The sequence below is a fragment of the Plectrocnemia conspersa genome, unplaced genomic scaffold, assembly GCF_051122295.1.
Source record: "Plectrocnemia conspersa isolate PC_06_02 unplaced genomic scaffold, ASM5112229v1 ptg000009l, whole genome shotgun sequence".
NCBI classification, from domain to species: domain Eukaryota; kingdom Metazoa; phylum Arthropoda; class Insecta; order Trichoptera; family Polycentropodidae; genus Plectrocnemia; species Plectrocnemia conspersa.
The window spans coordinates 21,983,604-21,999,526 of NW_028277173.1; the positions used below are offsets into that span (position 1 = coordinate 21,983,604).

Genomic DNA, 15,923 nt, shown 5'->3' on the forward strand with positions numbered 1-15,923 from the left:
TATATAAATAGCCTTTTGTAATTTTATAAATCCACGACTGATTCAAAGTACCTACTGTTAATACTAAAACAAATCAAATTACCCTAAAAATGATTTAAACAAATGTTTTTATTTTTGGTATAGTATCCAAAATAAATAATTTGAACATAAAAGTGTGGATTGCAGTGCAACAAAATCTACGCCACTATTTTAAAATGATTTTATAACTATGAATGTCTATGAAAGTCAAAACCAGAAAATTATAAGCATCATGATATGCATGCAAGTGCAATTACATTGCTTATTCAAAGAGAAAAAAGTATATATCGAAAAATATATATTCTGTACGCGTGCTTGAATATGCTTAGCTTGGACTGATCAGTCTGTACGGCATTATATCTTAAAAAATCGTGAAAAAATAAATGAAAAACCGATTGAAGTGTTTCAAGTGTTTCTTTTAAGCTTATTTGTAATATGTAGTAGACTCACCATTAGCTTTAATTACATCTGCAATTTTAATTACCCTTTTTGGCATACTGTCAACTTATGACTTGCAGGCGGACGGAGATAATTTTCTCCATTCCATCTGAAATTTTTCTCGGAGCTCAATTTTGGATTTGTAATTGTGTTGGGCCACCTGATTATTTTCATTTTTTTAAAATAAATTCAGTTTTTACTATTTTTATACTAACTGATATTAGTTTATAATTACTTCAAAGTTAGATTTATTGGAGCAAATGACTTATGCCCAATCTTTAGATGTCCAATTTTAACGTTTTCAGGCCCACTCTAACCTTGAAATTTTATTTATTTCTGAAAATCACGGTTTGTATCAGGATTGACAATCTTTGAGCCCCGCATCATTGAGACTTCTTCTTACTGTCTACGAAAAAATGGATACCCACTAGCTTGCAGACACTTCAACAGCCAGCTTTGAAGACGTTTTTCGACAATTTTTTAAGTACTCACGAACCAAGATTCGCTCTTTTTGGGCAGTTAGTTGTTTTTCGTTTTCTTTTAGTTTTTGACTTTAATTTGTAGGAATCACATTCGTTGAACCGTTTTAAAGCATTTTGTACGGCGCGTCGTGAACAATTAACGTGTATACTAATTTCCGACATATTCAGTCAATAATAATAAAATTATATTCGCTAGGTTAGTTTCACTTTATTTGCGTTTTTTAAAATGTTTATATGATATTTATTATAAATTAATAAATAAAATAAATTAAAACGACAAATAAAGCCCTAAATCATTCGAAATAAAAAAATTATTCACGTCTATTTTAATTTAATTTTAAATTTAACTGCAAGGCTCAACGTATGCTTAGAGCCGGCCCTCTGTATTATACACATTATCTGAGAACGCACCATAGATATTCTTTTTTGTGCATAATTTTAACAATAAGTTAAATTGGATAATTTTTTTTTATAGAATTGATTTATTAATAATAAATGACATGATAAAACGTGAAAGATTATTGATTTTTGTTCATATTCGTCAGCATAAGTAAGTATGAACAATTTACAGGATTATCAGAAAGCTTAAAATGTTGGTAAATTGCAAATATAAAGTGTTAACTGATCACGATATTTAGGTAATTCGAAAGCGAAAAGAAAAGAACATAATATGCAACGTGTTTGTTCGCAATTTGAAGAGTGGCAACTCCAGCGACGTGTCGCGGCGGCAGAGGCCGGTTGCCGGTCGTCGTATATCTGTCGTGCGTGGTGCGTCGTCCGTCGTTCGTCGTTCGCCTCTCTGTGAAGCGAAAATGGAGACGTCGTCGGCGCCAGCGGAGCGAAAGGCCAGGAAGGCGAAGCCCATCAAAGGCGGCAAGGGAGTCTCCAGTCTTTTGCTGCTCACGGTCTTGGCCCTCGCCTGTCTCTGCGGCTTCGCCTCCAGGCTCTTCGCCGTCATCCGATTCGAGAGTATCATTCACGAGTTCGACCCCTGGTAAGTAGCGACTTTCCTCTGTTTCCTCTATTTTCTCTACGATTCCGATTCCGATTCCGATTCCGATTCCGATTAGATTCGACTCCGCTCGTCTGCTTTATCGTCGTCCGCATTTGCACATTTAAAAATATATATTTTCACTTTTGGCCATAACAGTTACGATTTAATTCATCGTCAATCGAATATTGGATTTTAACTATTTAAGTCATTTTGACTCTGTATTTGGAAACTGGGATGTAAAAATAGTAGAATGTGTATTATTAGTACAAATTTACTCGAGAAATTTTAATTATTGCTAAAGCAAATATTTTCAAATTAAAAGAGACATCTGTCGGTATTAACACAATGCAAGGAATGAAAATATCTTGGTCACCCGAACTGATTTCAGTAGTAATGGTCAAAAGTAACATTTATTTTATTGTGATACGTTAAGTTTTTTCAAGTCAATATGTGAGAGGAGCGTGAAGGATCAGCAGAGACACTTCTTGAACATAGTCCCAACTATGAAGCATTGAGTTTGTGAGCAAAGAGTCAACAACTTACCTACAATATATGAATGAAGATTTTCTACTATAATTAACATAAAAACAGCACAGTTTTCAAATTGCTTTGACATCAAAAAGTCCAAATTTTGCTGTTGTGTCAAAAATGAGAGAAAGTTATTATATTACCCTATTAGCAGTACCTATAATAACAAATACTTGAATATTAAGAAGGAATCATTTTCTGAGCTTAAAATAATCATATCTGTGATTGATATGAAATTTAGTTACATCAGTGTCAGGTTTCTTTAAATCGTTCATAGCATTCCATTGCTGATTATATACTTTTGTCCAATGCATTTGCTTTTATTTCCCCCCAATTAGTTATCACTAGAACAACATCTGTTATAGTTTTCTCATTTTGAGCCTTATCCTTTAAACTTATGAGATACTACACGCTTAGATCGATTTCATTCCCTCATCTCTTACCTTTAAACTTTATTCTTATCTTACTCCATGCGTGCATGCTCTTTTTAATTCTCAACTGAATCTTTTCATCTCCACTTTAAATTTTCAAATGTAAGGCAGATATGGCATTGCTCCTTTTCCAGGCTAAAACATGTAATATTCTGTAACCTATAGAAGGAATGACGCTTCCACAACAAAAGTTGAAGCACAACTAAGATTCTTACTCAGAATGAAAAGTTGAAGTAAAAATATTAAAATTACTACTTTTGAGTTGTTGCAGTCTTCTACATTTGCATGAAGCAGGAAGTTCAAAGAACATTTAGTTGCAATGAATTGATACAAAAAATACAATTTTCAGCTAAAAAAATTGTTTTTTTAAGTGTCAAAGTCTAATCTATTATGATATATGTATGTATTGAATGTATCCGATATCCAACATCGCTGTAGTAATGCCGCTTCCTATGTTTCACTCTTAATTTCATGTCAAATAAATATCATAATTAACCCTTTGAGTAGTGAGTTAATTTATACGCATTTGTTAATTTGTTAGTATACACATGGAAGAGAGCTCATTTTACCTATTTTTCCATAATTATTTCTGTTGTTATTTATTTATTATTGCATTTATAGTAAAATATAGAAAAAAATCAGTGATTCTCGTTTTATTGCTTTGATCTATTTTACTACTTTTTTGTATTAATATGTTTTAATAATTTTCTTTAACACTTTTCTATTGTTAAATTTCGTTAATTTATTTTAAATATTTTTTATGTATTATTCGGCTTCTGTGGATTTTTATATGAATTCAAAGGCTCTCAATATTTTTTATGAAATTATTATAAAATATTTTTTCTTATGTTTATTTATTTCGTACTCTTCAATTTATTGCTATTATTTTCTATAGAAATCATTTACATTAAATTAAATTTAAAAAAATATAAAAAATTATATTTTTTATTTATTATTACTTCAGTTATATATGTAAATATATAACTATTTGGGTTCCTTAAAACAATGAAACGACCACTGTACATGTACGTCTATATCGCTCAAAGGGTTATTTATATAAAACTGGAGGGCATTGTGAATTTTAACAGACATCTTTAACGTCTGCCTATATTTTGGGTACTTCACAACCGTCTGGTAAATCACTAAAATTCATTCGATAAAAAATATTGATAAGGATCCTACAAATTGATTAGTTATCGCCTTATCAGCTTATTATCATCATTTAGTAAAATATATGAATAAATAATCCTTATGCGTTCAAGAGGATCTTTGGGGAATAAAATTATTAACGAACAGTTTGGTTTCTATGAAAATCACTAGTCAACACATCATCGTATGCGCTAATTTTAATATGAAAAAAGTACGGGACTTCTAATGTTATAGAAAAAGCTTTCGACACAGTATAGCATGACTGTTTGATTATCTGCTACGCTTAATACGCCCATACATGAAAAGTAGAAGCTATGTTGTTTCACTAAGTAATGAACTCTCGATCCCGCATAAAATTCCAGATGTAGTGCTTCAGGGAATTTGCTCGGGCCGTTCCTCTTTATCTTGTATACGAATGATATTCTATTAATGAAAAATATGCGTATATCTATGTCGCTGACGATATAGTTATTTTAACTAGTGCTTATGGTCTTAAGCCAATCGCGAATAAATTACAAAAATCTTTTGAAATCCTAAATAAATTTTGAGAGGTAGAAAATTAAAATCAACCAAATTAGAACAGAAGCAATTATTTTTACAAAACGTAGGCAAAATGAAGAGGGCAATGACCTCAAATGGAAAATAAGCATTAAATACCTGGACTTACATCTGGACTCTTAAGCTAAAAATTTAATAAACATATTTTGGAACTTGACTCCAAAGGGCTTGCCGTCATTGTGCCTCTTAGACTGATATTTATTAGAAAAAGTACACTATCTATAAAAATAAAATTTTAATCTATAAACAATTATTAGACCAGTAATACCATTTTTTATAAATTACAAGTCATTCAAAACAAAATATATAATACAACTTTTTATACTAATCTAAAAAAATTGCATATATACCTTCAAATACCAACAATTAAATTTTTTTTACCAGAAAATATTACTAAAAATATCTCTCGAAACCACACTAACCTAGTATTATACTAATCACGAGTATCGGTGACTACACTAAAAACGACATTAAATTTAAATACATGCACAAAATGCCAAAGCACATATTACTTTAGAGGCTAAAGACAGCATATCAATAATTCCAGTTCTCCAATGAAATTTCATCTTGTACATTCGTTGCAATCAATGTTTTGTCATAGTAATTCAACCATAATTATATTTTAATACTTACTTATACAAATGTTAGTTTAAACTTACCTCAAAGTTAGATTCTACAACATTTAAAAAAATGTTTCGTATATTGCAATAAAAGTATATACTTATTCGGAAAACTTTTATTATAATTTAGTTTAGAATTTATTTTTTAGTAGAGGTCATGGTTTATGTTATAGTAATTGATTTAAGAGTAAACAATTTAAATACAAAAAATTATTGACTGGCGTACAACTATGATTGAAAGCAATACTTTTTCATATTTCATATGTGCGAAAATGACGGTTCGTTAAATAAATGTCAACTATTAATACTGTCTTAAATAGTTAGTACATAAGTACTAGGCTTCTTAGTATTAAAAGCTTACTGAGCGCCTTGCAATCAATAATAAAAGCTAATACCCTAACTATATGCGTGTAAACTGAGTAAACTGCGATTTTTATGTATGAACGCTTTTACATAAAAGGCGATATTATCAGTGTTTGTGTAAATAAACCATTGGATTGATATTTACTTTATTAAATTGTGTAAATAAATTTGATATCGGAAATATTTGGAAAAATATCTGCTTTTATATAAGTGACAAGTTAAAACCATGATCTTGAATAACTTGTTCATAGGGTTGGGTTTATTATTTTATATGTAGAACTGATAAATATATCTGTGACTGAGACCGGTTGAATATTTAACAACACACATGATAACTAACACAGATGTATACAATTCTGCGCATAAACTGTTCTATTAAATTATCAACTCATTCACCATAGCATAAGTGAAAATTGTTTTGATTTGATTTGACTTTAATTGTATTTTTTCAGGTTCAACTATCGAGCAACCGCTTACATGGTGAAGCATGGTTTTTACAATTTTCTCAATTGGTTTGACGAACGCGCTTGGTATCCTCTCGGAAGGATTGTTGGTGGCACTGTTTATCCTGGCCTCATGATCACTTCTGGGGCTATACATTGGGTTTTGCATACGTTGAACATACCCGTGCACATTAGGGACATCTGCGTATTCCTAGCGCCCGTTTTCAGGTAAGAAGCATATTAAATTAGTGTGTTTGGGGGGCATCTCATTTATTCTTAATCTAATTTAGTGGACTGACGGCAGTGTCTACTTACTTGCTCACTGCGGAACTATGGTCCAAAGGCGCAGGTCTGTTTGCAGCTTGCTTCATAGCTATCGTTCCCGGTTACATCAGCAGATCGGTGGCCGGAAGTTATGACAACGAAGGCATTGCAATATTCGCACTGCAATTCACGTATTACTTATGGGTGAAGAGTGTAAAAACAGGATCGATATTCTGGGCATCTATGACGGCTCTTTCGTACTTTTATATGGTAATATTTTTTTAATTGACGATTATGATCATATTTTTATTAAACTATTTAATTTACAGGTTTCCGCTTGGGGAGGTTATGTGTTCATAATTAATTTGATTCCGTTGCACGTCTTCGTGCTTCTTTTAATGGGACGTTATTCGATGCGCTTGTTTACAAGCTATACAGTATTTTATATTATGGGACTGTTACTTTCGATGCAGATACCTTTTGTCGGCTTTCAACCAATAAGAACTAGCGAGCATATGGCTGCATCTGGTAAGTAGTCTTTAAAAAAATAGGCGTTTTTTTTATTATAGGACGATGAATTAATGTATTATGTTTTAGGTGTGTTTGCTTTGATGATTGCGGTCGGGGCACTGAGGTACTTACAATCCATGATGCCTAAAGGCGAATGGAAAAAAGTTATTATCGCTGGTGGTCTACTAGCCGGCATAGCTGTCTTTTTAGTAGTGGTATTGTTAACGTATGCTGGCGTCATAGCCCCGTGGAGCGGTCGGTTAGTATAAAATTTGATTATTTGCATTTGTGATAAGATGATATGGTGTTTCATGGTTTTGTTTATTATTAAATTCAGGTTTTATTCATTGTGGGATACTGGTTATGCTAAAATCCACATACCTATAATTGCATCAGTGTCTGAACATCAACCCACAACATGGTTCTCATTTTTCTTCGATCTTCACATACTCGTATGCACTTTCCCCGTTGGATTGTGGTATTGCATTAAAAATATTAACGATGAGAGAGTCTTTGGTGAGTTTTAGATCATTGTAGAGATTGAATGAATATATGTTAAAAGAATGTTTCTTGAAAGATTTTATTTATTATATTTCAGTCGCTTTATATGCGTTGAGCGCTGTATATTTCGCCGGCGTCATGGTACGGTTAATGTTGACTTTGACACCAGTCGTGTGCATTTTATCTGGTATTGCCTTTTCGGGAATACTCGATATATTCTTACAAGATAATAAGTTAGAAGAAAGGCCCTCGTCTAATGTCAGCGAATCAGATGATGGCGTTCAATCCGGAGCTCAGAACAAAAATTTATATGATAAGGTATTTGCTTTGTTATATTAATATTGTATTGTATTATTAATCAATGTTTTAAATTTAGGCTGGAAAATTACGTAGAATGCGACACGAACAAGACAATGTATCGATTCCTGTAGTGAGCGGAAATACCGGAAACGATGGCCTCGGTGCTAATTTACAGACGGGAGTTGTGATGATTTGCATGATACTTCTTATGCTGTTCGTCGTTCATTGCACATGGGTCACGGCAAACGCTTATTCGAGTCCGAGCATTGTATTAGCGTTCTACACAAATGATGGGTGAGTTTAGTTACATCGCTATTTAGAATGAATATAAATTTGAATAACAATTGTCTTGTATCTTTGTCATGCTCTCATAGCGATGAGGGAGGGTAAGTGCACTATTGAAAAAAATAATGTGTATGTTTTAATATGTTTATGTTTACAAACGATCCTTATATTCTTTAGGTCTCGACAGATCTTAGATGACTTCAGGGAAGCTTATTATTGGCTGTCACAAAATACTGCAGATGAATCGCGCATAATGTCATGGTGGGATTATGGGTATCAGGTAAATTAAATAATTTTTATTTTGTACTCTTCGTATTAGATATTGTTTTAATATATATATTTTACGTTGAAATGAAGATAGCGGGAATGGCAAATCGGACAACTCTAGTGGATAATAACACTTGGAATAACTCGCACATAGCACTGGTCGGCAAGGCTATGGCGTCGAACGAGAGTGCCGCATACGATATTATGACATCTTTGGACGTGGATTATGTATTGGTTATTTTCGGCGGAGCAATCGGATATTCCGGAGACGATATCAACAAATTCTTGTGGATGGTGAGAATTGCCGAAGGCGAGCATCCTAAGGACATAAGAGTAAGTCTAATTTCTAATCAGTTTTAAATTTTACTATGCGCGTTTTTGTATAAGCTTTTATATTTGTTCATTATAGGAAAATGATTATTTTACCGAAAGAGGCGAGTTTAGGATAGACGCTGAAGGAGCGCCAGCGTTACTTAATTGTCTCATGTACAAGCTCTCTTATTATGGATTCGAAGGCGAGGCCGGCCGAGGACCGGCTGGATTCGATAGAACTAGGCAAGCGGTTCCCGGAAATAGAGGCTTTCAATTAACATATTTAGAAGAAGCATATACCACCGAACACTGGCTTGTCCGAATATATAGGTAAATTTTGATTTTTTATTGATTAAAGAAAATGAGTATCTTAATTGAAATGCTCATTGAATTATAGAGTTAAAAAACCACACGAATTTAACCGTCCAAGACTTCCCGTCGCCGAAAGATCGATAAAAACATCAGGATTTATTTCTAAGAAGGTACGATCTCAGATATTTTGTATGAATATTTAATTATTTATATTGTTTTATTTTTGTTGTTTTTTTATAGACGAGTAGACGCAAGAAAGGAACACTTAAAAATAAACCAATCGTGATTAAGGGGAAGAAGCCCATTAAGACATAAAACATCAAATGCGTAGTGAATGCACAAAAGACTGCTTTCATCTCAAACTAGTCCAATAATTAATTGAAAGAAAATAAAAAAAATAATAAAGAAAAACGGCATGAAAAGTGACTGACATTGACTAGAAAAACCGGCTGTGATGTGATAGTGGTTATACACTTGTTTTATAACTCAGAGCACGGTTTAAAAGTGATTATCCAAATATCAAGTCGTGTCGTTTATTTTTACTTAAATGCGTGAAAAAATATGACAATTTATTAAACTGAAACACGTGTCATATCGACACCAAAACGTTTCCCTTCTTATAATTTTTCATTTTGTTTGTTTGTTTGTTTATTGAATTCTATTTTATAAAGAAATGCTTTAAATTAACTAGAGTTTTTAATATATGTTTCAGACAATATAATTTTTTTCGTTCATTTATTTTGCTGGTATTTTTGATAAATATTGAGATGGATTTAATTGATTAGCATAATAATTTTGTTGTACTGACGATATTTTTTATGCCTTTAAAATAAGAAAATATATGTATATGTTATCAAAATCCATTTAGCCAAAGCCTTCTATTATTTAGCAGATTCGTGCAATTTTATTGATGTTTAACATGTTATGAATATTTATTGTTTTTTTTTAATACAAAGTATGTTTTTTTTGATCGGAGTTGGATTGAGTAAATAAATAATATTTCTTATTTAAAATGAAATCTACTAAACATATGGCAATTCAATCGTCAATTGTACGTTCAAATTTTCCATTGATTTGTATGTTTATATTCAATGTAATATATTACATTTTCTTATTCCCGTCGATGTGATAGTTACCTTTGTATAAATATTTGATAAATTCATATTTTGATTTGAAATTTGTATTTATTTAAAAGTAACATGTTCTGGTTTTACTATCATGTATGTATTTCTTACATTATGCACATAAACGCACCATTTCTAGCATCATATTCACCTGATTTAAGCTTTTCAGTTTTTGATTATGATGTACATTCCAATTTGTTTTATAGTTTTGTGGGCTTTAAAAGAATATATTTTTGTGTACACCTATTCAGATATGCGCTTTTTACTATATTATGTATTTTAGTTTTTGAACAAATCTTTTAATTTTCGGAAACTTGGTGTCAGTCAGTAGACATGACATGCCATGACGGTACATACGTGTGGTATGAGGATGATTATAAGTGTTCAACATAATATTGTTGTATTTATTGTTGAAATAAATAATTGTGATTGAATCTTGATAGTTTTATTATATTAGCAGTTAGGAAATCTGTGAATTTAATCAAATTATATACACGTTTATATAATAAAACATTTTTAATCATATTGTACATTACATGTAGATATACATATACATGTTACATTGATGATGATATGTACTACGTATATACAGAGTCGTTTCAATACGAGAGATATCCTACTTCCATCATCGCAGAAGAAAATAATTTCTAAACGACAGCGTTCACATGTATCGGCTCTGTATATACATACGTACATACTTAAGTATGCAATAATACATATATAATTGATCTAACAACAAAAATAACGAAGTAAACTTAATACAAATGTAAGTAAAAGTCAGGTGTATAATATTAATGGATGAAAACAATAACAACAATGTCGTTTTATTAGATAAACAATTATCATTTTTAATATATTCACACTAAAAAGAGTACATCTTATATCATATCGACGATTTCATTTCAATAAAAACTTTGAAATACCCTTTGCCTTAATTTACAACAATTATCAGAATATTTTTTTTTATTTATTTTGAGATTATGAAATATAAACATCAACGTAACATATCAAAAATGTTAAGTAGAAATATATTTACTTATATACGATTAATTTTCTTTAAAATTATGTTTTTTAAAGGTACATCGAACGTTTACAATCATAATTTGTAAAATATTTTCTATATACAATATAACACCGTCTAAATTTCAATTACAAATATAATATCAATATTATTTTTAGGCCATTTAATGGCAAAGACACATAGATTTAACTCTCAAAACTGTACAAATCTTCATTTAATTTAATAGGCTAGATTTAATATTATAATAGACGTAACAAATATAATAAATAAATAAATAAAAACGTATCAAATAAAAAAATCAACACAATGGCTATCAGTCGTTTGAGCCAGAAAATAACGTGTGCTTTACATTATACAAATTAAAACTATGATTAGTTTAAGAGTGACATAATAATGCACAAGGATGATTAATTTATCTAACGTTTTAATTAAAATTATTAGACGCTAACGATTTACTAATAGAAATTAATTAAAATACTGAATTACACAAAACAAGGTAACATTTATACTAGTGAGGGTGTTGAATTATTGACTGGGAGAAAAGAAAACTACATTTTTTTTAATACCGTTAATATACATTCACCCGTAATTAATGTGTTTGGTACAATAAAAGTAATTATTTTATTATTTGGCATAGAGCACCCTCTTCAGCTCTGTACTGCTATTTAATAATGCAAGTATGAAATATAGATATAAAAAATAATTATTATTTAAGAATCGCCGGACGAAATTATGTTTTTTAAAATACACTTTGATAAATTTTTAATTTTTAAATAAATACTATTTTTTAAACATTTATTTGACATCTGTAATATAATATATATATTTATATATATTGTACGTTTGCTAATTGACTACACTTTGAAAAAGTCGTTTTGATTTATTATATTGCTTCAAGGGAAATTCATCATTACAGGCAGCGATTACACTGTAAAAGTTTTTTGCTACACATCTATGATAACCAGATTTATAAGTAAAATGATGTTGATTTCAAATCTAAGACGTTTTAGACATATTTCAATATTGTCACTTTTACAAAACACTAAAATATTATCTGGAATTGTATTTTTTTTATACTTATTATGATGCATTGACCTAAAGTGAATCTGCACTCTAGATTATGATAATGTATTTTTTAAATGTGGAATTTCCGGAGTTAAAAAAATATTGATGAGACAAAAACAGCATTAAGAATTTAAAACAGATAGTATCTAATAGTATTATACTTAATATAGTCAATGCGTTTACATATAAATCATGCTATTGTATCTGTGTAGCAAAAAATAGTATTACCCGCTGAGAAAACAATCAAACATTTATTAAAATATTTATTATGTGGCAACCTTACGACCGTTTATCTAAACATAATTGCATTAGGGTATTCAAATAGGCTATTTCTATATAGTTACTAAAACATTTTTGATTTATAACCATTTGACTTAAAATAATTTTAACCGAGATTAAACAATAGTTCTACATTAAAGTAACACCCATTAGGAGTATAAAAACTAATTTATCTATTACATCTATCAGTGTAAGGTCATCAAATTTGGCAATCTAATAAGGGAAATCGCTGCATTCGTTCACATTTATTTATTAACTAATGATGAGCGCTAATCGTGATCTGACCGATCCTTCAGCTTTGGCACACACACACACAACGTAACGAATCCCCAGTGGTGTTATCATTATAAGAGATATGTTATTTCTACCGTGACTAGATTATATTGAGCAGAAGAATACTTGAATGAATTACACATGAGCAAACTTTTACAATAAATAAATATACTATCGTTAGCTAATTATATTGTACTAAACTAAAAAGAACAAAAAAATCCTACAAGCTCACTTTCTTAGATGGCACTTGAGATGTATTGTCAAAGGACAAAAAAAGTACTATTTAATTCGCTCAAGTGGTTAAATATAACCGGCTACAAATATACACTGCGAAAAACTGCTGTTATCAATCTCGTAATCACATTTATATCACTCACATTACACTACATATTCGTCATGAAATAAAAATTCTGAAAAATTATTCAATAATAAATGCCACAGATGCAATTCAATAAAATAAAAAAATCTAGAGAATCAGAGTTAGACACTATTTTAATTCACTAATGTAGCTTTATCTAGCAGCTATATTTCTAAATATTTCACTGAAGAACTAATCTATTGAAAAATCACACCGATATCTGTCTAATCTTAACGAGAGTCACTATTTATTGGATTTTGACACTAGAAGTGAAACAATTTAAATAATTAATAAATAATTGATGTTATATACAAATGCCTCAAGAAATACATTGTCATTAGAAAACTGATTTTTTGTTGTTAAAATCAAATTATTCAGTCTAGAAAGAATCTCATCATTTTGAATGATTATATTATTATTATTAGGATTTGTTATTATAATAATTTATATAATATAGCTAATGTAGGCACAATAAGATGTACACAACCATAAATTTGATAATAATATAATGTATGTATTTTTTGAGACAATTTGTATTTTAAAAAATATTTTTTTTATTGTATATAAGATAATTTCTGCTAAATCAGGTACACAGATCTGTTCATAAATATAAATTATATAAAATATCTATTATTTTCGTTATGAAGTATCAGATGTACAAATGAGTTTTAGTTTTTTTTGTTCTGGATCATGTGGCATAATCTATAAATCTGTGTGGCATATTTGCCACTGTGTGAATTCAAAAAAGAAAAAAATACCACCAAATTATCGTAGAGGATCACAAGAAATAAACTTAAAAATCAAAATGCTTGAAAAGTTGGTGTCATTTTTACTATAGTTTTAATATTGTATGTTTAAAGAAATAGAATATTCAAAAAATAATTCATGGTTAAAAGACATACTACATGACAACGCCAGAAGAGACTAAATCCCATTTGTACTTTTTAAAACAGTTGCAAATATGGCATTTCATAGGTAATCAAAATTAAATGAACACATTTGTGAGTATGTTCGCATTCCTGTCAAATGCACAACGTAAATTTTACATTTATTACACTTTTAGGATCAATTATATACTCCGGAAAAATGTTACACAGTTAAAACTACCTTTTTCCAGTCAGAAAGGTAAAATTTAATAGTTATCTTATCTACTTATATTGTTTATTATTGTTCAACGATATGCTGAGTTGATACGACGTGCGTAACTGTCGTACGATGACCGGTTCTTTGGTGATCCGTATCTATGTTTACCTATGAACATCGAATAATATATCTAAATGCTTGGTGACAAATAATATATGTATGTATATACCTCTGTTTTTTTTATTAATTTATCAACTAGTAAAAAATCCTAACGCCTACCTAAATAAGAAAACACCGCAAAGATTGAAGTATAAAATTGTATTTTTTTTTCGTTTTAGTAATAAGTATTATTTTACAGAATGCCTAATTCACAACACAGAGTGGATGCTGCAGGATTTGCAGTCTGCCTAACGTCCTCGATTTGGGATGTTAGTAAAATGGTTAAATCATAAACGATAATAACCTACCTACACATTTAAATAATCATATATAGTTATATATAACTTTCAGGCTTTATCGTACAACTCTGAAAATATGATTTTACAGTTGAAGAAAATATGTTCTCAATACACCTTAAACGCATACATCACAATTATTATATATTTACAATGTACACATATAACATTTTTCATGCGCTACTTTTGAAAAAATACTTTTTTCTTTTTAAATACGCATACATTATTATTATAGTTATTACGGACACTTTAAGATAATAGTGTTTGTTAAAAAAGCAAGATAATACATAAAGAAGATGTTATGAAACGAGACATAAACGGTTAAAATTTGGCACTATTGTGTTTAATTGGCCAATATTATTAATTAAACATATTAGATCGAGCATATATGTATGTGTAAATATAAATATTAAAACTTAAAAACATAAATTATGTAACTGACTGTATTTACAAGTGTTTTTATACTTTTTTCTATTAGGCCTTGTAAGAAAATACATTTTTAGGTCTGTTGTAAAATAAACATATTTTTCCGATTCGTTAAAATATAAATATTATATATGCTTGTATACTATATATATGAATAAATATATATTTATGTATAAATAAATATTTATCGGTATTCAAGAGTTTTGCCTTTAATGTTTTTTTTCTAATTAGTTGCGTAGTTAAAGGCACTTAGTTCGTATATGCGAGATGGATTTCGGAATACGCTCGTTGAATCGATAGCACGTGTGATTTCTAATATTTTTCTATTCAATCTATATATTCACAATTATATTATATATAGGCATTAAGTTTTCTTTCCCAAAATCCATCGTTCACATCGAACAAAATAGCTGTTTTCAGTTTAAACTAAAATAATCTGAAAGTATTGAGTTTTTATTATAGTTTAATAAGGAATATATTGTGATGAATATAAATCAAAATAACAAAGGGTGATATGAATTATCATGTTGACCGAAGATTATCGTTATGATTACTTATTTACATTTTTTTATTATAAAAATGTTTAGTTTTTCTTTTAGATATTTTAAGTTTATATTGAGTTTTATCATATTATTTATATACAGACAACCCTGATAGTTTTTTAAAGCAAAAAATCATAACAACACAATCGGATCAGCTCTTTTCTAAATAGTTTTGTACGTTTTCCAGGATCTAATTAAAATCACAACATTGAAAGTCGAATCAAATCTTTTGTGATGTTTAGAATCAACATTAGAGACATAAAACTAGTATTTAAACCATTACTTTATGGTGTTTGATTGTTTCTATTGTATATTATGATGCTACTAGCTGTCTATTTTGGTTTTATTCTCAGATACGTAGACCAAATATTGTAGAGTATATCTAAAAGTATCATTTTATGATTGAATACATAGTAAATTTACTTTATAGTTTGATGTTTCTACCATTGATTCTAAATATCACAATAAATATGAGTTCAGTTATTATTATTAATATATAAGTAGTACAATAAAATTGATTAA

General features: G+C 29.6%; 2 protein-coding genes across 3 annotated transcripts in view; one reads left to right on the forward strand and one right to left on the reverse strand.

Annotated features, from left to right (window-relative positions):
- Positions 1 to 1,654: 1,654 nt before the first annotated feature.
- Positions 1,655 to 10,333, forward strand: Stt3B (catalytic subunit 3B of the oligosaccharyltransferase complex). Its single transcript, XM_088192434.1, has 13 exons — positions 1,655 to 1,932; positions 6,034 to 6,252; positions 6,315 to 6,558; positions 6,618 to 6,816; positions 6,886 to 7,057; positions 7,136 to 7,314; positions 7,397 to 7,617; positions 7,676 to 7,893; positions 8,062 to 8,164; positions 8,242 to 8,484; positions 8,561 to 8,793; positions 8,861 to 8,945; positions 9,016 to 10,333. The coding sequence occupies exons 1-13, from the start codon at positions 1,751 to 1,753 to the stop codon at positions 9,088 to 9,090; spliced, it is 2,373 nt and encodes a 790-aa protein (XP_088048560.1). The 5' UTR covers positions 1,655 to 1,750; the 3' UTR covers positions 9,091 to 10,333.
- A 3,234-nt stretch (positions 10,334 to 13,567) lies between these two features.
- The window catches only part of LOC148232254 (uncharacterized), a 325,652-nt gene continuing 323,296 nt past the window's right edge, over positions 13,568 to 15,923 (reverse strand). Inside the window, exon 19 of one of the 2 annotated variants that reach the window (XM_088192429.1) lies at positions 13,568 to 14,146. In XM_088192429.1, the coding sequence (XP_088048555.1) occupies positions 14,143 to 14,146 (4 nt within the window). In that variant the 3' untranslated portion in view covers positions 13,568 to 14,142. The remainder of the gene's footprint in view (positions 14,147 to 15,923) is intronic. The other variant, XR_015810691.1, reaches the window with a different exon arrangement.